At 36.3% G+C, this 26,103-nt stretch overlaps 2 protein-coding genes across 4 annotated transcripts in view; one reads left to right on the plus strand and one right to left on the minus strand.

Annotated features, from left to right (window-relative positions):
* The first annotated feature begins 506 nt into the window (after positions 1–506).
* LOC116019113 (protein FORGETTER 1) lies at positions 507–19,612 on the plus strand. 2 transcript variants are annotated; one of them, XM_031259209.1, is made up of 32 exons: positions 507–1,276; positions 1,926–1,991; positions 2,116–2,289; positions 2,365–2,495; positions 4,864–4,940; positions 7,631–7,812; positions 7,921–7,998; positions 8,384–8,516; positions 9,010–9,070; positions 9,157–9,238; positions 9,979–10,107; positions 10,202–10,345; positions 10,434–10,533; positions 10,609–10,737; positions 11,077–11,150; positions 11,333–11,505; positions 11,585–11,678; positions 11,802–11,899; positions 11,975–12,110; positions 12,274–12,380; positions 13,564–13,659; positions 13,748–13,835; positions 13,936–14,056; positions 14,499–14,610; positions 14,905–15,028; positions 15,157–15,234; positions 15,324–15,442; positions 16,818–16,871; positions 17,015–17,117; positions 18,147–18,275; positions 18,833–18,944; positions 19,216–19,612. In XM_031259209.1, the coding sequence occupies exons 1-32, from the start codon at positions 821–823 to the stop codon at positions 19,245–19,247; spliced, it is 3,792 nt and encodes a 1,263-aa protein (XP_031115069.1). In that variant the 5' UTR covers positions 507–820; the 3' UTR covers positions 19,248–19,612. The 2 variants fall into 2 exon arrangements, with proteins under 2 accessions (XP_031115069.1, XP_031115070.1); XM_031259210.1 differs by lacking the exons at positions 18,833–18,944; positions 19,216–19,612 and adding an exon at positions 18,409–18,582.
* Positions 19,613–20,009: 397 nt separating this feature from the next.
* The window catches only part of LOC116019111 (nuclear-pore anchor), an 18,648-nt gene continuing 12,554 nt past the window's right edge, over positions 20,010–26,103 (minus strand). For both annotated transcript variants that reach the window (XM_031259207.1, XM_031259206.1), the window contains exons 34-48: positions 25,912–26,004; positions 25,277–25,429; positions 25,126–25,179; positions 24,901–25,014; positions 24,469–24,546; positions 24,241–24,390; positions 24,081–24,152; positions 23,091–23,246; positions 22,944–22,997; positions 22,735–22,822; positions 22,586–22,662; positions 22,372–22,500; positions 21,918–22,022; positions 21,618–21,786; positions 20,010–21,508 (exon numbers count right to left, since the gene is read on the minus strand). In XM_031259207.1, coding sequence (XP_031115067.1) covers positions 20,226–21,508; positions 21,618–21,786; positions 21,918–22,022; positions 22,372–22,500; positions 22,586–22,662; positions 22,735–22,822; positions 22,944–22,997; positions 23,091–23,246; positions 24,081–24,152; positions 24,241–24,390; positions 24,469–24,546; positions 24,901–25,014; positions 25,126–25,179; positions 25,277–25,429; positions 25,912–26,004 — 2,775 coding nt within the window. In that variant the 3' untranslated portion in view covers positions 20,010–20,225. The remainder of the gene's footprint in view (positions 21,509–21,617; positions 21,787–21,917; positions 22,023–22,371; positions 22,501–22,585; positions 22,663–22,734; positions 22,823–22,943; positions 22,998–23,090; positions 23,247–24,080; positions 24,153–24,240; positions 24,391–24,468; positions 24,547–24,900; positions 25,015–25,125; positions 25,180–25,276; positions 25,430–25,911; positions 26,005–26,103) is intronic.

Genomic DNA, 26,103 nt, shown 5'->3' on the forward strand with positions numbered 1-26,103 from the left:
AACTTAAAAAGAAAAAAAAAATCGGAAGAAACTCTGCGGAGGTGTGCGGAATTTGATGTCGTCGGGGCTCGAAGACATGCCAAACTCCCAGGTGATTGCAGCGAACAAGTTTGATGTTAGTAAGTGTGTGGATTTTGTTTGGGTGACAAAGTATGAGTTGTTGTCGGGGCTCGAAGACGTGCCAAATTCTCGTCGAGGTCTTCATCGTCTTCATTGGTGGTGGCTTTAGTGAGAGAGACAGAGAAGCTAATAGTGAGAAGAAAACCATACGTAATATAAATGAAATGACAGGTTTGCCCTCACACTTAACGTCCTTTTGACAACAAATCTAACAGGAGGGCCATGGGTGGTTATTTTTAAAAATATGGAGGATGACGCGTGATCGTTTAAAAGACGAGGGACCATAGCTGACAAATCGTTAATACTCGGAGGACCATTGTTGGTATTAACTCAAAAAAAATTAGTATATTATTTTACCTTACAGAAGAGAGAGAGAGTGGCCGGGGGCGTGGTCTAACGCCGTGACGAGTTAACCGGGAGCGGGAGCGTCAAGGCTCAGCGGCGACATCATTAACGTCCATTACACACCCAAAATTCATTGATTCGGCCAATTTTCACTTGTCCCAATCGGGCACCCCGCCCCAGCATCCTCTTCACTGTTTCTTCTAGCTCGGGGCTCAACTCTAAAATCTAAATTGCAATTACTCCTCGCAATTTCTCAACTCAATTAGCTTATCTGTTTTAAAAATCGCAGCCAATTTCGAGCAGAGTTGAATCTAATTTATTGTTCTCTCTGTCTCTCTTCTGTCCATTTAGAAATATGGGACAGCCTTCGGTGCCGCCTCTTCCAATCGCCCCTCCACCTCCTCCCTCCGCCGCCGCTGCAGCTCCCAACGACGGAAGAGTTGCGGGCTGCCAAGTTCGTTGTGCTGGTTGCAAGATGATATTGACGGTCGGACCCGGACTGACCGAGTTTATGTGCCCCACATGTCAATTGCCACAGATGCTCCCTCCCGAGCTCATGCCCGCCCACGCTCAGCAACTGCGCAGCGGCGCTCCAGCACATGGCATCGATCCCACCAAGATCCAGTTACCCTGTGCTCATTGCAAGGCCATACTTAACGTTCCCCATGGCCTCACACGCTTCTCTTGTCCCCAGTGTGGGGTGGACCTTGCTGTTGATCTCTCCAAAATAAAGCAGTTCTTTCCCTCTCCACCCATTCCTGCTCACCTGCGTCCACCACTTCCTCCCCCGCCTCCCGAAGAAGTCAATGAGGTTTTCCCATTAAATTCTTTTCTCTCCAACCATCTAAAAATAGGAAGAATAAGGTGAAGCTGCAATTTAAGCCCTCCCTGGAAAAAAGACTACATGCTACAAGCAATTGCGTTTTTTCCTTTTACCCATCTTTACAATGTGCTGGATTTTATCCTCCACTTCTAACTTGCAAAACATTACTATTTTTTTTTTCATAAAAAAAAAATAACTGGAGTTCAGCTATGCATAATTTTCCACCACCCAGCACCAAAATGATTACTTTTCAAAAGATTGAAGGGTGTATAAACAGTACAGGTGCCTCACAAAGATGCTTTAAGTTTATGAAAAATGAAGACTAACAAGTCTCACAAATATTGTCAGATATGCACATAAATGAAAAAGAGAGTGCACACACTTTTTACTGATGGCTGCGCAAAGAAAGAACGTTCATCGGGAACGTCTCTATGGTTATTTAATCTCATTTGCATCGTTTGTTGTTTTATTAACATTTACACTTAAGTTCAATTAGCTAATCCATATTTAACTATGGTTTACATGGGAGATGGGCTCTGCTCTTGGTTTTGGATAGCTCATGATTGTCATGTTCTAGGCTGTGACCAATTATTGTAGCTTTTCAACACTTCTTAACATGATCATTGTTGAGATTCAGGTTGCTATTGAAGTGGAACGAGAAGAAGATGAAGGTGGATTGGTTGGTGAAACTTTTACAGACTATGTAAGTGTTCACTACTGCCACATTTTACCACCTTCAATATTATATCTGAGCCCTCCAATTTAAATTAAAAGGAATTATAGCAGAAGGCTTCTTTTCTTCAGTTTCTTTTTTTGACTTTATGCAGCGGCCTCCCAAGTTATCTATTGGACCTCCTCATCCAGATCCTGTTGTGGAGACGTCCTCCTTGTCTGCAGTACAGCCACCTGAACCCACCTATGATCTCAAGATCAAAGATGAGTTGGAAAGCTCAAAAACATTATCCTGCTTGCAGATTGAGACATTGGTGTATGCTTGTCAGGTTGCTTCTGCATCTACATGTATAACTGATTTTGTCACTAATGTTTTATCTTGATGTAACTTTTTCTTATGACAGAGGCATCATCAGCATCTCCCAAACGGCGATAGGGCAGGATTTTTTGTAGGTGATGGTGCTGGTGTGGGAAAAGGAAGAACAATTGCTGGTTTGATATGGGAAAATTGGCACCATGACAGAAGGAAAGCTTTGTAAGTTTCTTATTTGGTGTGATGGTTAAGTCTTTGGGAGTACATTTTCCACTTATAAATCTTTCAGTTTTGGTTGCACGCTTGCACTTTAATCTTTTGGTGTTATACAGGGTGCATGAATTTCTGAAAGATATGTATTTTGTAAGATTCTTATGATTCACAGGGGTTACTTTAGTGTCCCTGTTATAGTTAGGGGGCATTTGGTGAATTGGAATGAAAAACATAGGAATTGGAATCAAATACATTATAGTATTTTGAATGGATTTTAGCAAAAGTAAGTTTGGTATAAAAATTGGACTCGGAATGAAAAATAATGTAAAAGTATTATTATAAAAAAGAAAGTAAAAATTTGTTAAAACAAAAATGAAATCATGCATTATGGATTTTGACGAACAAGAATGGCAATAAAAATTTGTTTGTTTGTTTGTTTGTTTTGTTTTTTTGTTTTTTTTGTTTTTTTGTTTTTTTGTTTTTTGTTTTTTGTTTTTGTTTTTTCATTCCAGAATGCAGAAGTGGACTTTACTTCTGGATTGAAATCTATTCTTCCAAAGGAATTCAAATGTCATTCCAGTGCATTAAAATTATACAAACAAAATGGGAATCTGATTTGAATCTGATTCTCATGTTTAGAAGTTGTAAAACACCACCTTACTTTTATTTTATTTTTCATTTTGCACTTTATCAATCAAAAGAAATAGCTTTCTTTTGTTAATGTTTCAAATACTTGTAAGGGGGTGTTGCCACGAGGGAATTAAAGGGGAAAAGAGTTGCAATTCCTTTTGAGAGTAACAACGGCGGAATAAAGTATGAATTTAAATTCCATTGGTTGGTAGGAATATAATTACTAGAAATTTCTATATTGAAATTCAAAGTGAACAAATAGTAAAGACCAAATGTCCTTGTATAATAATAATAAATTAAATAAAATAAATTCTATAATAATAATATAATAATAATAATAATAATAATGTTATTATTATAACAACAATATTATAATAAATTAAAAATTTAAATTAATTACAATTTTTAGGTGGGTTATGGTTAGAATTGGGAGTGGTATTTTTGTCTTGACAACTCTAATTTTTCTTCCCAAAGCCAAGGAATTAAAAAATCCTATGGGGTGGAGTAGGAATTCCAATTCCACAAAATGGAGGAAGTCAAACTCCCTCAAACCAAACTCAGTAAATTTTCAGATTTGGGAATTATGTGAGAAGGGAATTTCAACTCCCTCCAATCAAATGACCCGGGGAGTTTGAGAATTATAGATCAAACACATGTTTTTGATGGTTATAGTTTGGTTTTCTCCATTTTACACTTTATAGCCAGAAGAATTCGTGTTCCTTTGTTAATGCTTCAAATTCTTTGGACTTGTTTCAGCATTATTATATAGGGAAAATGACATCTTTAGTCCCTAAGTTATAGGGGTAGTGTAGACTCAGTCCCTAAGTTATGGCTGTGTGCGAGTTTAGTCCCTCAGTTATTCACAAAGTGGCGAGTTTAGTCCCTGAACATTAAATTAGACGAAAAAATTAAAAAATATTCAAAATTTGAGGGGTAAAATAGGAAATTCACATTTTATTATTCTTCTTATATCAAAACCACTTTTACAATATTATTTTTTCACTTCTTAGCCTAATTATTTTCAATATTTTTCATTTTTAAAAACATTTTAATAACTTTCAAATGACTTGTTAGGAACCTGACTCTCGTATAACACACTTAAAACTTAGCACAAATAAAGAAATGCATGATCATTGTATTTAGGTGTATGAAACACACTGTCCTAACAAGTTTTTATTTTTTTACTAAGCAACAAATGTAATAAAATTAAACTTTTGAGATAGGATAGTGTGTAAAAAAATCTCAAAAGTTTTAATTGTATTACATTTGTTGCTTAGTAAAAAAATAAAAACTTGTTAGGATAGTGTGTTTCATACACCTAAATACAATGATCATGCATTTCTTTATTTGTGCTAAGTTTTAAGTGTGTTATACGAGAGTCAGGTTCCTAACAATTCATTTGAAAGTTATTAAAATGCTTTTAAAAATGAAAAATCTTGAAAATAATTAGGCTAAGAAGTGAAAAATAATGTTGTAAAAGTGGTTTTGATATAAGAAGAATAATAAAATGTGAATTTCCTATTTTACCCCTCAAATTTTGAATATTTTTTCGTCAAATTTAATGTCCAGGGACTAAACTCGCCACTTTGTGAATAACTGAGGGACTAAACTCGCATACAGCCATAACTTAGGGACTGAGTCTACACTACCCCTATAACTCAGGGACTAAAGATGCCATTTTCCCTATTATATATATAATAACAAGCTCATATTTTTGATGACTTTTTGTACTTCTACTTTTGCATAGGTGGATTTCTGTTGGTTCTGATTTGAAATTTGATGCAAGAAGAGATTTGGATGATGTTGGGGCAATGTGTATTGAAGGTATATCTTATTATCTTTGTGTCTTTGGTTGTAGTGGTTAAATGACTGGTGCTGAATATTAGGAAAACCTATTGTGATATATTATTATTAATACAATAATACCTCTATTCTCTCTTTCTTTGGTCTATCACATATTTTGCTTCTGCCTAATTGGTGGTGGCTATTTGACACCCGCCAAGCCTTTAATCCCTCAATTTCAACATGGTATCAGCACCTATGTGTCCTAGGCCATTTTTATATTTTTTCAAGCTGAAACTGTGTTTTCCGGTAATATGAACCGTGCTTTAGCCATGGTTGAAATAATCGCTAGGCGCTCGGGGGCGCCTAGCACCTAGGCGGGGATTAATCGGCACAAAGGGGCCCATGTATTTTTTATTTTTAAAAAAATTGTTTAGTTTTTTTAATTTCTAAGACTTTATAAGTATAAACTATTTAATACTTTAATAGTTAATACTAAAATATTAAATATTAACCTAAGAAACATTTAGAGTTTGAACAATTTAAGGTTATTTCGCTCAAATCAATGTCGTTTTTAGTGAAATATCCCATTTAAACAAAGAAGGAACAATAGCTAATCGGCCGACTAGGCGACCTAATCGGTGCCTAGGCGGCCTAGTCGGTGCCTAGGAGGCCTAGGCGGCCACCTAGACCACTGATTATGGTGATACGCTAGGCGGCCGACTAGCGCCTAGGGCCTAGACACCAATTAATCGGTGCCTAGGCGGGAGTTTTGCAACACTGGCTTTAGCTCAACTGTCTTCTCAGATCCGACCTTTTCCATGCTGCCTTTGCAAACTAACACCACCGTACTATCTAGGGCCTCGTTGTGACCCTACGCCCAAAAACCCATTGCCGGATACCTCGTCATAGATCACCACAAGCTGTGAGATATCCACTCAGTTTTTAGCGATTATCTCCTTTTTGGTTGGCCTTTTGAGTTTTGATCTCACTGCCTACACCTGTGGGTTCTTCCCTCTATGGCGACCAATCTTGTATAATTTTGTCATCATTTGGCATCGTCACCGGCATCATGCGTTGCCACCGCTGCCATCCTCTGGCGAGCCTCCTTGATGCACTAGCGCGTATAATTACTAGCCAGAACTATTTTTTGGCGAGATTTTCCAGATCCTTGTTTTTGTTTTTTTGTTTTGTTTTGTTTTGTTTTTATTTATTTTGTAATCTTTTGGTGAAATTTGAAGACTTCTTTTGGTCCATTGTTGAGTTCCTTTACTACAATTTAGGTAGAGTGTTCATCTTAATTCTAGCTTTGAACTTCTAGATGTTCCAACTTGAGGGAGAGTGTTGAATAATAGGAAACCTTAGTCTTATTTCTAGTAGGAGTGAGTTAGCACAATATTCCTATAAATATAAGATCTCTATTCAATTCACTATGCAGAATGCCAGAAACACAGAGATACAATCTATTATGATCTATTATTGTTAATATAATCATATTTTTTAATGTCCTCTCTTTTTGCTTTATCGCATATTTTTGCTTCCGCCTAACCTGCTTACCTGCCAGGCCTTCAATCCCTCAATTTCAACAGTTGGGCCCCACATAATTTTGCTCTTCCACTCCCCTGTGCCGGTTCTATTATTGCTTGGGTTTACATATTTGGGAAGGGTTTATTTTAAATGTGTAGCTTGGATGGCTTCTATAGCCATTGAAATATGGGTTAGATATAATTACACTTTTATATGCTATTTCTAACTTTCTAAGTTTGTTATTTCATCATTTCACTAAAAAGAGACCTCATGCGTAGCTTCCTTTATTTCCTTGTTATTCATTTGTCATAAATGATTGCTACTAGGAAAGTGGAGTTGTAAAAGAAACTCTCCAAAATAACTTTCTTCCCATACCTACCCTTAATACCCACGAACCAAACACCCCTAAATCTCTTCTGTTTTGTGCAAGTGTTCTGTCATAATTGTTTGAGTAATGGTGCTAAGAATGGTTTGGACCATAGGAAACAAATTCCTTAGAAGCTAGTTTCTTTAATAAAAATATATTTTAAAGAGAGAATAAAATATCTATATTTCATTCAATATTGGGAAGTTGACTGTCAAGAATGGAGTACTCCAAAGCAACAACTCAAACAATATCTTGCCTTTATCAAGTTGAAAATCAGACCCTATATTAAAGGTGGTTCACTTACAATCATTTTCTTTAAACCTGGTGTGCTAAATTATTTATTTGCTTTAGTGAAACTTTTTAACCATCAAGCATCACATATGTTGATCCAGATGGGTTCTTGTTATGGTTTTCTGCCCCTTGAAATCTTGAATACTCATAAATTGCCAAAAGAACTTAGTAGATGTCACACCCCTGCCACATTACTGGGACGAGGATTTTTGCATCAACATTATAAAAAGGGCCAAAGAAACTTAGTGTAGCAGTGCTTTAGCCATTTTGGGACATGGCTTTGGTAGCTACTTTCAGTTGCAATTGTCAGTCCCAATGGTCTAGGTGATGCACAGCCTGGGTTTGCACAGTACATACTATTGGACATTTGGATGGAATATAAGTTTGTATAATGCACATGCGTCTGTATATACATACATTTATGTACGTACGTGCGCGCGCGCGCACACACAGCTACCTGTCTACATATGCTTTTAACTTTTATTTGGTTTTAAGGTACTAAAAATTTAGGCATTTATAATCCAAGCTTTGCACATTTTCTTTGCAGTGCATGCATTGAACAAACTACCTTACTCTAAGCTTGATTCGAAGTCTGTAGGCGTTAGGGAGGGAATTGTTTTCTTGACATACAGCAGCCTTATAGCATCCTCTGAGAAAGGCCGTTCTCGTTTACAGCAGCTTGTACAGTGGTGTGGGCCAGAATATGATGGTCTCATCATATTTGACGAGGTAATGTTTCATTTTGATATCGACTTTAACTATTTGATCTTCCAGTGAAGTCAGATCCTTCCACTGTCTTATTGGCCTCATGGTTGTAATATGGCTACTTAATTGCAGTGTCATAAAGCCAAGAATTTGGTGCCAGAAGCTGGAGGTCAGCCAACTCGAACAGGTGAAGCTGTTCTTGAAATTCAGGTTTGTCACTTTGTCCTCAAGACAGAGACCTGATCTGTCTTGATTTTTGGCTGCATTTTCTATACATTTTATTGGGCACTTGGGTTATATTTGGTTTGTTTATTACAAAATGGTTAAGCAGTGTGCTCTAGTGCTCAATCCCCTCCCAAAACTCAATGAAGAACAGAAAGGAACAATGGAAAGTAGGAAGAAGAAACATTTGTTTGCTTTGAGTAGAACTGTAAAATATTATATCTTGTCATAAAGAAGATGTGGACTGCAGAAAGATGGATACATGCAATCTTCATATAAAATTATGTTTGTCTTAATTTTTATGAGTTCAGTGAGTATATTTGGTTTAAATGTTGTAGTGCTCATTTAGATGTATTTGGATCCTAAATGACAGGCTCGGCTTCCTCAAGCTCGTGTTATATATTGCTCAGCAACTGGTGCATCAGAACCCCGCAATATGGGTTACATGGTTCGCCTTGGCCTTTGGGGAGCTGGAACTGCTTTCACCAATTTCCGTGACTTCTTAGGTCTGGCTATTGGTTGTGTGCACTGACTCTTGCTAATGTGAACTGTTTAAGCTACCTTATTTGAAACATTACCCAGTCCGCAATAAAGATTTTAGAAGCTTAGTATGTTCGTTTTACTTGGTCTTGTCTCTAAAATAAATTTTAGGACCGAGTATCTCTATGAGTGGGGGCTTTTTCTTTTTTTTTTTTTTTTTTTTTTTTTTTTNTTTTTTTTTTTTTTTTTTTTTTTTTTTTTTTTTTAAAAATTTTTTTATAATTATTTGGTAGAGCATTTTGATGCATCTTGCCTCTGAAACTTTAATTTCTTCACTTGTTGAAAAAAAATATTATCATACTCAAATCAAAGGGTCTAAAGGAGTTTTGGGTCTCAAGCAAACCCAGTGTTTTCTTCTTTTTCTTTTCCAACTATTATTCTTTCTTCCTTTTATCTTATGTTTTCTTGCCCATGACGGGAGCACATAACAGTTTCTACCCTTCATTTTTGGGATGCCAGGTGCTATGGAGAAAGGTGGTGTTGGGGCACTTGAACTTGTTGCCATGGACATGAAAGCAAGGTTTGAATTAATGATCCTGTTCTGAAAATAAGAATACTATATTAAGAAAATTAAAAATATGATTATTTGACTGTTTGGTTCTATAGGGGTATGTATGTTTGTCGTACTCTGAGCTACAAAGGTGTTGAATTTGAAGTGGTTGAAGTACCACTAGAGCCCAAGATGATGGTAAGATGCAGTTTTCTGGTCATACTGACAATCTGACATTAAAGAAGTTGACCAGGAAGTTGAAATTATGTTCAGATTCATTGCAATTAAGATATTAAATAGTTTTTAAGGCGCACATTGCCTTCTGCAGATCATCGGATGAGTCTGATTGTGCTTTCTATCCAATGTTATATTTTTTGACATGGAGGATTCCAGACTAGTTCTACAATGTAAAAGTAATTGCTGTTATAAACCTAACCAAGTCATTTGATGCTCTATTGAAGATCAGCTTTGACTAGACCTTGTATATAAAAATGAATCAAACCATTTTAGAATGCAAGTTCTTTTCCTTGAAAGTAGGGATTCTCAATCTGGTAAACTACTAGATTTTTAATGCATACAAGAATAGTCAAGTTACATGAACATGACTTATCATTTGTTTGACTGAACTACTTTACTTTTCCATTTTTAACTGGCACTCTGGAGTTTAATCTTTTGGATTCTGCCTATTCTTTTAATGAAAATGGCAACCATTGAGATGGCCAGCAATTGCTTCCATAAAATATTCTTTACATCTTCTGGTTTCTCAATGCTTATGTACTGTTGTCATTAATTTTTAGTGTCTATCATGTGGATTATGCAGCTGATTTATGTTCTTTTGGGCAACTTTCATCGTGACTTGATGTTTCTTATTTCTTACTTTGGATTTTATTTTATGGTATCCAACCCTATGTTCCCATCTAATATTATGCAATTCATAGGAAATGTATAAAAAAGCAGCAGAGTTCTGGGCTGAATTAAGAGTAGAATTGCTTTCAGCCAGTACATTTGTCACTGACACTAAACCCAATTCTAGTCAGCTTTGGAGACTCTACTGGGCCAACCATCAGGTTGTTTTCTTATTCATTGCTGATGAACCATATCCTGAAAATTATTATCTTCATGGTGCAATAACTATTTCAACTTTGATTTGCTCCACTATAGCGTTTCTTTAGACACATCTGCATGTCAGCTAAGGTGCCTGCAGTAGTTAGACTTGCTAAGCAAGCTTTGATGGAAAATAAATGTGTAGTTATAGGCCTGCAAAGTACTGGAGAAGCGCGAACTGAGGAAGCTGTATCAAAATATGTAAGTATGAGGGTTTGCATCCTGCACTTCTCCATAAATAAAGCATGCCACTTAGTTTGTCTTACTATTATAGTGTTATTTTTGTTAGGGTCTTGAACTTGATGATTTTATTTCTGGACCTCGTGAATTGTTACTAAAATTGGTTGAAGAGAATTATCCTTTGCCTGAAAAGCCTGAAGAACTTCCAGGTATGCATGTCTTTCTCCTTATGTTATGCACCTTCTGTTTTCCCTGCCAGTTTCACTTTCTGATTTGAATGTTAGAGGAAAGTGTGAAAGAGCTTCAACGAAAGAGACATTTGGCAACACCTGATGTATCATTTCGAGGCCGTGTGAGGAAAGTTGCTAAGTGGCAGACTACAAGAGATGACAAAAGTGATGAAGAGTCAGAAAGTAAATCAATTGATTCCTGGATATTATGCATTTACCTTTTGAACAATATTTTTCATTTGATTATAAATTTGGATATTCCAAATTCTAGTTTTAAAATCAAATACTCTATTATTTCCTTCATAAATGTGTTATTCATGTTTTATGGTTCCTCAGTATTAAACTATGTTGGTTTTTCTTTTTATACTTTTTGGAACCTACCTCATTTGCATTTCCATTTAACTTGTTTATAGAAATCATCTACCTACAATGTTTCCCAGTTGCCATAACTGTTGCTTTTAATCTCTGGTGCTTGTGCTCAAGGTTATTATATTTCTGATTAGTTAATTTTGAAATATGCAGTTGATTCTGAATATGAATCTACTGAGTCTGATGATGATGAATTTCAGATTTGTGACATTTGCAATTTAGAAGAGGTATATTTATTTCAAGAGTTGTTGGTTTTGTTTTCTGTAGTTTTTTTTTTTTGTTTTTTTGTTTTTTTGTTTTTGTTTTTGTTTTTGTTTTGTTTTGTTTTTTTATTTTTTTGTTTTTGTTTTTGTTTTGTTTTTTTTTTTGTTTTTGTTTTTTTTTGTTTTAATGCTGTCTTGTCTTCTAGGAAAGGAAGAAGTTGTTGCAGTGTTCATGTTGCGGTCAACTTGTCCATACCGCATGTGTAGTTCCACCTGTTATAGGTGCTGTGTCTGGGGATTGGTCCTGCCCTTCATGCAAGGAAAAAACAGATGAATACATCCAAGCGAGGCATGCATATGTCGCTGAACTTTCTAAAAGGTAAGATATATTTCCAGGAATGGTCAAAGTTCATTAAGCCTGAACTTACATTTCTAAAACACTTTGATTTTGACTTAAGGTATGATGGAGCTGTTGGCCGAAAATTAAAAATTTTGGATATAATTCGTTCACTGGACCTCCCTAACAATCCATTGGATGATATTATTGATCAGGTTTTTTCCAATTTCTCTTCTTGCATGCATTTAGAAAAAAACAAAAATCATAATCTGTGCACCGTGCATCTATAACAACTTCACACTTTTTTTTGGTAATCAACTTTGTAATGCATTCTGCAGCTTGGAGGTCCTGACGAAGTTGCAGAGATTACAGGGAGGCGAGGCATGCTTGTTAGGACGTCTGGTGGAAAGGGTGTTTCCTATCAGTCACGAAACACGTAAGTCTCTTGTTTTGACTCTACAAAATAGTAGTTCGTTATCTTATGGTAACTTGCCAACTTTTCATGTTATAGGAAAGATGTAACAATGGAAATGGTCAATATGCATGAGAAGCAGTTATTCATGGATGGTAAAAAGCTCATAGCTATTATTTCTGAAGCTGGGTCAGCTGGTGTTTCTTTGCAAGCTGATAGAAGGGCATTAAATCAGGTAAAGGCTTGAGTTCATGTATTTTGTCACATCTCTAAATGTGTCTTGGTAGTGTGGTACTATGGTTGTTTTGGTTCAGTTGCTTTACAATCCTGGATTTTTAAACTGTCTTTTTTGACGGGATCTGCTTTTTATTAAGACCTGCGTTCCTTATTTGTGACAGAGAAGAAGAGTTCACTTAACTCTGGAGTTGCCTTGGAGTGCTGACCGAGCAATCCAGCAGTTTGGCAGGACTCATAGATCAAATCAAGCTTCTGCACCTGAGTACAGGTAGTGACAACTTATATTTCCCCATGAATAATTAGTTCTGCATGTGATGGTGAATGATGATACTGTTGTAAGTTGTTTTGCACTTTTGCTTATCTTCCTTAAAAACATTCAACCACCATGGAAAGCAGACTCAATTATTGTTTGTTACATGCCGATGTGTTGCATCATGCTGGGTTGTGTATACTGTTGGAGTTGTGCCAGAAAGGGAACCCTGTAAATTATGCAGGATAGCCTGGATAGAAGGTTCCCATTTTTTGTAAATCTTCTGGTACAGTGCATAGACCTCCAGTTTCTGTGCAACTAGTCTTTGTTAAGAGTCCACATTGAAAAAATAAGAGAGAATATATGAGTTTATAAGGCCATGGGTTAGACTAGCTAATTGATTGGATTCAATCTTTCGTTTGGTGGCAGCTTTCATTTCAGGGGAGGGTCCAATCCAATTTCAAGTGGTCAACTGTTAGATTCAAATTGGCCCGGTTGTCCACTTGAGGGGGACTAGCTAACTGATTGGATTCAATCTTTTAGTGTGGTTTGACCCATGCGCATTATAGCTCAGTTGAGTGACTTTAGCCAAATCTTTTAGGTTATAACAGTCTTATTTGCGGAAAAAAGTTCTGTTAGTAGTTTTTATACATCTCATGCCAGTTTTCTAACATATCGAATTGCTGCCATATAGGTGTTCAAACACATTTTAATTTTATGTATTTGTATAGCAATTCTCAAGTTTGTAAGATTTGGAATTTGTTGAATTTCCTGAAGGAACCTTTTCTAACAGGGTAGACAACCAAAAAGGGCATTCCTCTTTGAGAAGTTTCAGTTTTGGCCAATCCTTTTAATGTCATCAATTGTTGCAAAAAATTCTTTCCCCGGTTGGTTTTGAACCATGACTTGCTTTGTGGCAATTGACTTGGATGTCATCTTTGCACATTTAGGACTTCTTATCTCTTAGCAGACTGCTTTTTCAAATTTTAACTAAACAAGCACTAAATTTGCTAATTGGGCATCCAAGTGTGTCGCCGTGTAAGTGGACAATGTGTCAAAACCAATTAGATGATGGTTGAAAAAGCTGTCACTTAGGCCAACCAAGCACTTAATTTTCTTGCTGCATGAGCGGGTTATGAGTACCACGGATTCTCTAAAGCTTACAATTTAAAAATACATCATTCTTTTGTATGTTTTACAGACTGCTTTTTACAAATCTTGGTGGTGAACGGCGGTTTGCATCAATTGTTGCTAAGCGTTTGGAGTCCCTTGGGGCACTTACACAAGGAGACCGTAGGTGGGTTCGATGTATTATGATTTTAAAGTTGTCATTTATTCAGTTGTATATATTTTATATTGACTTTTTCTACTTGAGTATGTTGCAGGGCTGGACCCTCCTTAAGTGCTTATAATTATGATAGTGCCTTTGGAAAAAGAGCCCTGATGATGCTATACAGAGGAATCATGGAGCTAGTATGTTACATGATATTGTTGTTACAGTGCTGTTTTTAATGGATGGAAGTAAACATTTGGTAGTCTAAATAATGTGCTTTTTTCTTTCTTTTCTGGACAGGAGTCTTTGCCTGTTGTTCCACCAGGATGTTCAGCTGATAAACAAGAGGAAACACAGGATTTCATTGTAAAGGGGAAAGCTGCTCTTGTTTCTGTTGGAATAATAAGAGACTCAGTGCTTGGTAGTACATAATTTTGTGATTCCGCGTTGTGCATCAATTTCCTTTTACAGAAATTTGTTCTTTTAACAGTTAAAAGACTTGTTGATATTCAATTTGTTTCATTTTTATTGTTTGAGTTAATATGCCAAGCATTTCCATATTTACTTGTGCACTTTATGCATCCACATTCTATATGCATAAATGGGTTATCACTACTTACCCCTTTCCAATTTCTAATGTGCAAAGTGTTTCTGAATATACTTGTGCACTTTATCCATATGCATTATATACACATATGTGGTTCTCTACTTACCCCTTTCCAATTTCCACCCACAGGTTACACTCAACTTATTTGTTGGAAGGGGTGGGGGAGTTGGGATTCAGATAACAAGGGCCATTTAAATATTGCTGATGAATTCTTTACATTTTTCTTTTTTAATTTTTGTTTAAAACCGTTATGAAGGTAGTGGGAAGGACTCTGGAAAGATTTCTGGACGTATAGTTGATTCAGACATGCACGATGTTGGACGTTTTCTTAACCGGCTGTTAGGGCTGCCACCTGAAATACAGAATAGGTCTCTAACTTGTATTTCCGACAGTAAGATTACTGCTCGTTATTGCTCCCTCTGTCCTCGAAAGATTGTCACATTCACTGTCTACAAACATTTTAAAAGCTGGATAACTCTTTGACATCTTTTCTCTATTAGGAGGTAGGAAAGTAAAATTGTTTGTGGTTTTTGTTCTAGGAAAATGGACAACGTTTTTGCACTATTAAAAAGGAAATGTTGACATCCTTTTTGTGGATGGAGGGAGTATTATTCTTTTGTGGATGCAATATTAATCTTTCAGTAATTTTTTTTGGTTCATAGGCTCTTTGAGTTATTTGTCAGCATTCTAGATCTTATCGTTCAGAATGCCCGCATGGAAGGAAATTTAGACTCTGGGATTGTTGATATGAAAGCCAACACTGTTGAACTACGAGGAAATCCTAAGGTTATGGTGTTATGCTATTACTCTTACTAGTTTCATGTATTAATGCATTTTTCCAAAACACATTTGAATGTGCATTCTTATTTGTAAAAAAAAAAAAAAAGAAAGACATCTAAATCAGTATATTTCAGACTGTTCATGTTGACAATTTGTCTGGGGCATCGACCATGTTGTTTACTTTTACACTGGACCGTGGATTCAGTTGGGAGGTATCATCCATTAAAACTGTCATGTTGTTCTAATTTTTTCCCCCTCTTTCCAAGCTTTACTACTTGTTTTATCTTGTTTCTGTGCACAGTCTGCTTCTGCATTGCTTGAAGAAAAGCAGAAAGATGAGTCGGGTTCAACTTATATTGGATTCTATGAATCTAAGAGAGAATGGTTGGGAAGGCGACACTTTTTGTTGGCACTAGAGGGGTATTAAAGTTATTACTTCATTTTTTTCCTCTTTTCTTCATTTTTGGCGTTATTTGTTTTTGATATTATTTGATTATGTATACGTGTGACTGAGATTGCTGTTGTAGACTTGTAGTATATTAGCATCACTTCATAGTGAAATCAAGGTTTATAAGGAAGTTGGTAATGTTTTTATGGTGTTGTACACAACTGAAGTGCAAGGTGTAAGTGAAGAGGATAGAAGAGATGACGTCTGTCTAATGATTATCCGAGTGGAATTTGATAGTTGATGCACAAAAGGGGGTGTGACCACTGGTCCACTGATCTGGGTTACCTACTTTGTTCTGCTAGTGGTATTTTCAACAGAATGAAGATCACCAGGGTGTAAGAGAAGAATACAAGTAACATGGTAGAGGAATAACAAAAGAACGTGGGGAATGAAATCTAGTAAACTGGCATAGAACTGCTGAACCCTTAAAGCACTGTGCTTGTTGAAGGAAAATACCAATGTTCTTTCATCAACTTCAATGTGACCTCCATATTCAAACTTGTGCAATATCAATTGGAAATCATACTAAGAGTGATTGACAGAAAATTCTGGCTTCCATTTTCTACTTGAATCATGATCTTACGTCACAGCTTGTGAAGGAAGAAATTTTTTTAAAAAATTCCATTCACTGTTTTGGAAACTCTTTCCGGTTTTGTTTTCCATTGGAAATTAGATTACATGTTCCTATTTTGTAAACTTGTGATACTGAAAACTCAAAATGTGATAAGTTTGGATTAGTTTCTTCACATGAAAATATGAATGGTGGGTAGCCATAGCGACGCTGGATGGGTCTGAGGTGGGCAGTGGTAGGGGTAGTGGGTGGCACTGTTCATGTGTGCTTCTGCATTTGGGATAATGAAGGGTAACTGTTGCCCCGAGGGTCTCACTAGTTCCTTCTGTGAGGTTTACTGATTTATTAATATTATTTTTTAAATGCATTTGGTATTTCTTTAAACATTATTATGAAGTTCTTGATTTAGCAGTTTTTCAACTCTCTTAGTAAAAGAGTGTGGCTAACTTCTCCACTTGTATGTTGTTTAAAAGTGATGGGGCTTATGCACAATTTAGAGTTACTTTGGCATGAGTAAAGTTCTGCATTCATTCTATTCAATATTCTTTTAGTATCCACAAGATTATTATTTATTTATTTATTCATCAAATGTGTGTCTAGTCTGAAAGTAAAACATATGATTAAACAATGATGTAAATTTATGGTGATTATTTTGCTTTCACTTTTTTGAGTTTCCAACACTTGTTTTGTGCTTCTTAGTCTGATTAAATTTCACTTGTGTGATGTATACAAGCAAATTTTTATTCTTCTGTTTATTTATTTATTTAATTTTTCAGTTCATTTTCTGGAATGTACAAGCTATTCCGTCCCACTCTTGGAGAATCGCTTCGGTAATCTAACTTTTACTTATTTGGCTTCAGGAGAGCTTCTTTGTGATTTGTAATATCTTGTAGCAATTACCTTTTTGTGTGTGGATCACCACCTCCTTCCTATTTTGCTGATGATATTTTCCTTATCACTTCTCACTCTCTAGGGAGATGCCTCTTTCTGAATTGCAAGAAAAATACAGGAAAGTATCTAAATTAGAAAAGGCTCGTAGTGGCTGGAATGATGAATATGAAGTTTCATCGAAGCAGGTAACATTCTTCAATATTATATTTGTCTAAACTCTAAAGTATGCATTGATTAAAAGTTTCATTTTAGATTTCTTCTTTTTAATATTGGAGGGGCTTTTCTTATTGACTGAAGATTTTAGTAGTCACTAAACATCCAGAATTAGGTAATTATACAGAATTATTTTTAATCTATGTGCATGTAATTGATTTATTGAGCTATGTGACTTGAAATGCTTACTAATCTTACTTAGGTGTATATAGTTGTTATTTTCTGGTATTTATATCTATGTTATAGGTGACAAATACGTGGGTTAGACAGGCCAACATTTGTTGTAAAAAAGGGGTAAATTTTCAACTTGTTGAAATGAACTCTATGGTTAAAGAATGGATTGAGAGCTGGTCAGAGGGTAGTCAATGATACAAGAAGCTTAATTTATAGATTCCTATTATGTATGCTGGGAGAACCTTGTCTTTCTATTTCTGTGTTGCTAAAAACAATAAGGTTGATAGTAATTGAACTCAATAATTGCTGGTTATCCCAATCGTTAAGCTATAGTCCACCTAACTGGTATTTTCATAATAACTGATTCTTGCAGGTACATAAAGTTTGATTTAATTTAGATGGTGAGATGCAATTGGAAAAGAAGATAAAAATTAATTTATTAACAAATAATGGATTAAATTTTGGACAAATGGAATATGCATGTTAAGTTGGTGAGATATGCACACCTAGCTTATGGGATGTGCAGACAAATTTGATAGTTATTAAGTCTAAAAACTTTGAAAACTTAAGCTAGTTTAGCTATACAAAAGAACTTGCTTATTAGATGAATTTGCATACTTGGTTTTATAAGTATATGTATACTTAATAATGATAGTATGCACATTAGCTAAGTTTCTTGGAATTTGGTCACACAGTCTAGGTTTCTGAATCTGCACTCATCTGGGATTGTGCACATTTTAATTAATTGATTATTTATTTATTTATTTACATATTCTCTTCTAAATCGTGTTGTATAGCCTATTTTTATGCACTTGCTTCATTTACAGTGCATGCATGGCCCGAATTGTAAGTTGGGCAATTTCTGTACGGTTGGCAGACGATTACAGGAAGTGAATGTCTTGGGTGGCCTTGTACTTCCAGTGTGGGGAACAATTGAGAAGGCTCTTTCCAAGCAGGTTTTATGGTTTTTTCTCTACTTGAAATAATTTTATCCTTCTAAAGGGCATTGCTATATATAATTATTTAAAAGCTATATATTCGTGACTGTTTGCAAACGAATTTCTACTTTTACCATTACAATTTACACAGATGTGATCTTAAAAAGCAGCCATTGTGCTATATTATCTGCCAAAGTAGTAGTCCCTGTCTCTTCCCGCTTCCTCCTACCACACCCTACCCCAACACCACCCCCATGGGCATGCTTGTGGCAGTTGCCAGTTCGGACTTTGTTTTACAGCCATTGATGGCTCTCCTAATAGAAAATGGACCACTGACATGAAGTTTGGACAAAATAAAATTTGGGAAAATCTATGCCCCTGATGCTACATAATTTGGTATCATTCAGTACAAAATTTTGAAGCTTTTCACGATCTACTGATCTAGCAAAGGTTCAAACTCCTATTTTGCTGGAAGAATATCCCAGCAGCTCTGTGTTTTCTGTGATCTGAATTGAGTGTTTAACCCTTGATGTATTCCAGCACCATCATGATTTAATTTAAACATCTGAATTCAGGCTCGCCAAAGCCATAGACGTATTCGTGTTGTAAGGATTGAGACCACAACGGACAATCAGCGGATTGTTGGTTTGCTAATTCCAAATGCTGCTGTTGAATCTGTACTCCAAGGTTTGATGCTTTTTCTATCATATTTGTACCTTAGCAAACAAGTATTTTTTTATGGCTGTATGAATTAATATGATCATTGGTGGACAGTTTGAATTGTTATAAACCAATGAAGATATGCATGCCCATATAAATGTATAATCCAGCAATGGTCAGAAATAATTTTTTCTTATAGTAGTTGATGACTAAAATAAGGAGATTGGATTATTTGTAGGTTTGGCTGTTAAAAGTATTTTGGTTATATAAATGGGATCACTGAACATTTTATTGACAGATTTGGCATGGGTACACGACATTGATGATTGAGGTGGAACACCGAATTGTGTGCTACACACTGCCGCACTAGGAAGAATTGGTTTGCAGTTGCTTAAATATCTCAACTGTTGTCTGCTGATATCTAATTAGCTTGGAATCTAGCGAATGGCGTTGGGGTTGCTGATTCATGATTATTGATATCCTATTTTTTGGGGCCCATTTTTGACTTTCATTTTGTAAAAATCATTTACATGTCATCAACTATACAAGCTTATTGTAATTTGGAATTTGATGTGATAGAAACTATTTTTCTTTTGAAGATTTGGACAATTAACGGCATTTATTCTCATTTTCCATGGACAGTGATGTGCAAATTCATCAATCTTTCGAAATATTTATTAATATATTCAGTCCTACTAGCCGCTCTTTGGAAGTCATGACAAATGATTCTATAAACTCATCAGTGTTGTGTGGTTGTCAATATAGCTGGATTACCCCTTTTTCCCCAATAAAGTGTAAATGCTTTTCCTGAAACATTATTACAATAAAACAAGTAAAATGATCTATAAAATGAAACTTGAAGGTGACCAAATAACAACTTTTGCAATAGAATTATAAAAAATCAATTCAGCGAATACTCCGCAACTTTGTTTGAACCGTAAACAAAGTTCAAACTAATGCAATCTACTTCAGGAACTCGATGTACAAAGTTACTTTAGATCTGGTGTAGATTGTGATAACAGGATTTACGCTCTCACAAGGAACAGTTCGGTAAGATATTAAACGGGAAAATAGAGTGAAAACTGGAAGAAATAGAGCTAACCAGAATATTTTTTTAAAAAAAAATAGCTAACCAGAATATAGTTCAGTTCTGAAAGGTAAATATTTAATACTAAGGCTACAGTCTCAAAGTAAATCAAACCAAATTGTTCCGGTCCTTCCCAATAAAGGACCTCATCCGCCACACTTATTCACCATTTCAACTTAGTGTGCCTGTTACGCACTGAAACATCCTATGATTTACAATATTTAACCAGGTGTTTGCCCACGCCCACTACGCCCACCACGTACTTGACGACCTCGAAGTAGTCTACCACGGGCCCTGGTCGGAGCAGAGGGGTGTGCAAGAGTAGTATGCTGTCCTTGTCTCTCCCTTGCCCTTTCCCTTGCCCTCTCCATCAAATTAATTGTAGTTGAGCTTCTGCTAGTAACAGTTGATTGCGTTGCTTCCTCTGTGTCTGTTGCAATACCCGGATTCTCTTCCTTCAAGTCCGCAACAGGATTGTTGCTGGTAGATGGTTTCTCGCTAGTAGTCGGCACACTTTCTGGGACCTGATCAGTTTCTGCCATCACCCGATCACTACCATCATTCATTTTGTCTTGAACTTCAACTAATTCTTCACCTCCATCAGTCTTCTCATCATCAAGAACACGAGAAGAATCAACCTCACCAGTTTCAGAGGCCATATTAATAAAGGGATCTTCATCTACACCAGTTAAATTCTCAGGCGTTACTGTTTGCTCAGACTGGCCTTCAACATCTGGACTTCCCATTGACAGGTTACTGCCACCTTCAATATCAGTAATATCTGCAACTAGCTCTCCCTCTTCCTTTTCGCTTCCAGATTCTATTGCTGTCTGATGAATATCTTGTTGCACCTGAAAGTTCAATTGATCATCATCCTGTATAGCTGTTACACCAGACCTATCCAAAATGTCATCTACCACGTCACTTCTGTCATTCTGCAAGTTGGCATGATTTATTGCATCTACTGAAACATCTTCACCCTGTTCCCCTGCAGACCCTGCTTCGTCCTTTTCATCATCTTCCTCCTTAAAACCCTGGGTCAGATCTCCAACATCATATTCTTCAGTAGCAAGAACAGACTCGGGAACTAAATTAACCACAGATTTTACTTCGCCACCCTCCTGTGAGGTTTCTGGACCCTTGGGCTTTTTCAGCACTGGCTGCATGTGAGTGCTTGCTTCTTCTGAAGTCGGAGTTTCTTCTTGTAACTCTGAAGTAGACGTAGCAGACGGACGCTTACGAACAGATGGCTGAGATGTTGGCATGGGATTCTCTTGAGTTTCCACAGCATGAGAAGCCAAGGGCTTTCCACTGCTGGCAGTTGCATCCACTTCTTGCATCTCTATATCATCATGAAGCTCTTCAGGTTTCAGGATACGAGGACGGACCAGCTTCCTCCCTGTTTTACGGGTTTCAGAGCTCATCTTTGACGACACTAATCTCTTCTCTCTTTCATCTTCAGTTTTTGTCGAACTGGTTGGTAGCACTAAAGATACTGCAGGACCTAGAATAAAAATCATGATATTTCTCAATGATTGGCAACTGAATAAAGTAGATAAATCAGAGGCAGTACTAATGAAAGATAAACAAGCAAAAATGCAGGCATACAGTACCACTTGATAATGAAATCTCTGGACCAGAAGAAATGTCTGCAGCAGTGGAAACTCCAGCCTCAATGCAAATAGGTTGAACAACTTGTTCAAAATTATTAACAGCCTGGAGATAAGCAGCAGTGAAGTCTGCTAATCGGGTTCCAGCAAGAAGCAGATCCACTGATGTACCCTAACAAAAGAGAATTCAGGCATTGAATTAACTCCCGTCCAACTGCTGTAATACACTACAGATGCACTACTATCTTACATCAAGTAAACAGGAAATCACTCATTAAATTGGAGAAGAGAATAGCATTATACCTCAGACTGACCACCTTTGGGTTGCCTCGACTTCTCACCCTCATCTGTGAACATTTTAAGAGCCTGCTTATGCTTCTCAAGTTCATCTAATAGCTTTGATTGTTGCTGTAATGTTGATAGGGCAATTTAATACATGTGTTAAAATTTTGACACAAGTGGCACGCATGCAACTTCAGTACTCAAGCACAAAGCAGGGAGAGAAATGTTTCTGATGGTGGGTGGAGAATGTCATACTTTGACTAAACAAAAATTGCTTTAACATATACGGATGACTTTAGAATGGCATCAGATTGAAGCCCATTGTAACAGCTTTCTCCATCAAACATGAAATTATATATATATATATATATATATATATATATATATATATATAAACAAAACAAAAAGGATATGTATGCATTGCGTAGAAACAAAGGAGATAAAATTTTATAGAAATTTGACTTCTAAGGTCTACCTGTTTGACAGTCTCAATGGACTCCGTACATGTCCTTTGAGTCTTCAAACGCCTTGCTTTTTCTGTCCTATGTTCTTCTTTTTCTCTCTTCAACTCCTCCCTGTGCCTTTCTAATGTTTTCTCCAACATCTTGAAAACAATTTTACCAATGTGAATATTAGCAGTAGAACAAAAACAAATAGTAGAATAAAAAGAGAGTTATCACCAAGCATACCTGTATTCTGGTGTCTTTCTCCTTCTCCTTCTCTTTTAAAGCCTGCTCAGTAATAGCATCACCAACATTTCTTCTCCCTGTTCAGAAGCTTCAAAATAAGTATTAAACATATGTGAAGTCCAATAACTCTCCAGAAAAACAACTCATACCTTGCCGAGCTTCTTCCAAATTCTTCAACAGAACTTGGTTCTCTTTGTTCAGTTCATCTTTTTCCTTCACTAGATTCTCAAACTTCTTCTGCATATAGAGTGGTCATGGAAGAATCAGAAATAGGACTAACAAAAAAGATGACTGCACCACCTGTAGAGAATATCAAATCATCACTGGGTAAGGTCTAATTCTTTTACTACCCACAGACCTTTTGTAGATTTGTTGACCTCTTCATTTTATCGAGTTCAGATCTTAAAGTGGCCTACATATAAAAATCACAAAGCATAATAAAGGATTAGAAAAGTATGACATATAATGATGTATAGTGCTTACACTTTAAAATATAATCAAATACCTCAGCTTGCAAAAGCTCATTTATTCTAGACTCCCTCTGGCTCAATTCCACTCTGTTCCTTGCAAGGTCTTGCTCTAGTTTTGATATCAACTCTTGCCTCTCAGAGACATGCTTCCTAATTTCCTCCAACTGATCATCCTTTTCCTTCAGAGTTTCCTAAAGGAAACCCAGATAGTAAATATTAAAACGATGCAAGAAACAGACATCAAAACCAGACCAGATATGTAATAATGAGCAAATTAAATAGGAAAAAGTGTCAAATATACCACTAAACTTGTCGCTTTTGTGCAATTGGGCCATTGAACTTAAAAAGTGTGCAATTCAACCATCAAACAAGCAAAATTTGTGCAATTGGACCATTTTTACGAAAAATTTTAATTCAATTTGAGTTAAAAGCATTTCAATATTGACTCCCAACTAGTATGGTAGAAGAAAAAATGCCACTCTTAATACATATATGTTAGTAATATAATTGGATTTTACCATAAAATTTTTGTAAAAATGGTCCAATTGCACAAATTTTGCTTCTTTGATGGTTGAATTGCACACTTTTTAAGTTCAATGACCCAATTGCACAAAAGCGATAAGTTCAGTGGCCTATTTGACACTTTCTCCAATTAAATATAATAATATGTACTCCTTGCCAGGGGCAGAGCAACATTTTAGTAAAATGGCCTAACATTTTCAATAATGTTATGCTTCATTCAGTTCACATTTAGAATTTTATTGTGTTATCATATTGCAATTGCACATCAAGTAAAAGCTCCAGGCTACACAACTAACATCACTATCCTTCTAATGTTTCAGTCAAGGGCAAATCTTACAGCATGCCACAGCCCCCACCTAGGTGACCTCAGAAATAAGGGCAAATCTTACAGCATGCCACAGCCCCCACCTAGGTGACCTCAGAAATATATACCTTAAAGAATACATAAGCTACATAGAGAGGTGAATTTAAAATCAAATACACTACTGCAATGCATGTAGCACCTGCATCTGCCGAACAGCTTCTCTAACACGCTCATAATCTTCCATGTCAAAGCTCTTGCACTTCTCAACCAACTGCCGAAACATTCAAAGTGAGAAAGCCATGTACTAAGAAAGGAAGAGAAGATCAGGGAAAAGAGGAAGGGAAGGAAAGATTGGATACCTCATCAATCCTTTTCTCAAGATGCTGTTTCTCCATTCTTTGAATATCAGCCTCCTTCCTAAAAGCTTCCACCTCATGTTCTCTGTCCTTGAGAAACTTTTCAAGATCATCTGCTTCAGACCTTGCTTTCTGGGCAGTTTCACGGAGTTTCTAAGGCAAATAAAAAAGCGTTTTGAGTTGAAGACGGCCATTTATCTTCATATCTCATAGAGTTCAGCAAATTCAAACCTGGCACTCTTCGAAATTATGTCTGTTCTCCTCTCTAAGCTGCAAATTGCTCTCTCGAAGCAAGTTCAACTCTCTAATCTAGAAACACCAAATTGTAAAAACTAACAACACATGTGATAGAAATATATAGGTATACTATTGAAAATTTGAAAGAAAATATACCAAAATGCAACATTACAAATGGAAAATAAAAAATAACAAAAATCAATATTCAAAACAAAAAGGAAATACCAGAATCTTATTTTACCCGTGCATTAAGAACAATGTTCAAAAATTCTCAACAGGAAAGCAGATCCAAAGGTGTTCATTTTAATACAGTAATAATTTCCACAACAGTAACTCTAGACCAGAGCCATGATGATAACAAATGCACCTACATAGACGGCATCCAGTGCAAAGAAATAAGAATACAAGGGAAACATATCGGCAAACCTGAAGCTGTAGGCCTTTAAACTCCTCTTCTCTATATAATAAGGCCTTAGAATTATCCCGTTCAGCACGATATGATGCTTCTGCTGTCTCTGCTGCCTTAAGAGCATTCTCAAGCTGAAAATACCATTTTTATAATCACTTGACATTTATCTTTTCGAAATATCATGTAGGCAACTGCTCTGTGCAAAAACTCTGAAACCAAATGGAAAGATGAGAACACAATACCTGAGATTGCAGGCGGAGTCTTTCCTGTTTCAGCAATGAGATTTCTGTTTCTGCCTGTAGAAATCCAATTGCAGTTATGTTTTACAGATTATAAATGAAAAGTTAATAATAATAATAATAATAATAATACAAGGTAAAAGTAAACACATACAATTTCCTTTGATCTCCTTAAATAGTTAACAACATTCAGTAACCCATCATCAATTTCTGTAGCAGTGGTTCCAGAACTAATTCCAGCCGAAACACGATCCTTCTCGGCCTGCTTGATGTGAATAGCCTCGAGCCGACTCAACAATATTTTGTTCTAAGGGATACACAATTCATCAATAAATATAATGGCACAACAAATGCCAAGAACATTAGATATAACTCCCTATATCCCTAAAGAAAGACATGATTAACAGTCTACCACTGGTTAACAGTCTTAAAACTGAAATGAAGACAAGATTATGCTATGCAATGCCATATGTATCTTTCTTTTTTCTTCAAGTAGGGTAAATAGTATGTTATGCAGGATCACACATTTAGGACTTCCAAACAATTATGCAGTCGCATAAGTGTCTGGAAAGTTGCCATTGATGACTTTTATATTTTCAATAACAGCCAATGGTAATTAATAGACTAACGAAACATATAATCTGGCCCTATACTGTAAACATCTAAGATTACTATCATGATCCTACTGATGAGAAGCTCAAATTCATTAATCAAAGAGCATGAAGAACAATAGAGAAAATCCAAAAGGACCAATATACAAAAGCCCATAAATGGCACAAGGTCATTTACCTGTTCATTGACCTCATTGAATTTCTTATCAGCTTCACTTTTTAATTCTTCAAGCTCTTTCTTTTCTGCATCCCACTTAGCCTTCAGTTCAATCTGCTCAATTATATTGATAATAACATCAGATACAACTGGATCAAAGAAAGCATATCTGAGTGACCTATTCCACTGCCCCCCCCCCCCCCCCCCCCCCCC

Source organism: Ipomoea triloba, chromosome 5 (assembly GCF_003576645.1).
Source record: "Ipomoea triloba cultivar NCNSP0323 chromosome 5, ASM357664v1".
Taxonomy (NCBI): Eukaryota; Viridiplantae; Streptophyta; class Magnoliopsida; order Solanales; family Convolvulaceae; genus Ipomoea; species Ipomoea triloba.

What these genes read in the sequence shown, in the direction of transcription:
- LOC116019113 (XM_031259209.1), top strand. Translation starts at nt 821, where the DNA reads ATGGGACAGCCTTCGGTGCCGCCTCTTCCAATCGCCCCTCCACCTCCT. An exon ending in CATGACAGAAGGAAAGCTTT is followed by an intron (nt 2,496 to 4,863) that starts GTAAGTTTCTTA and finishes ACTTTTGCATAG; the next exon opens with GTGGATTTCTGTTGGTTCTG. An exon ending in GTCGCTGAACTTTCTAAAAG is followed by an intron (nt 11,506 to 11,584) that starts GTAAGATATATT and finishes TTTTGACTTAAG; the next exon opens with GTATGATGGAGCTGTTGGCC.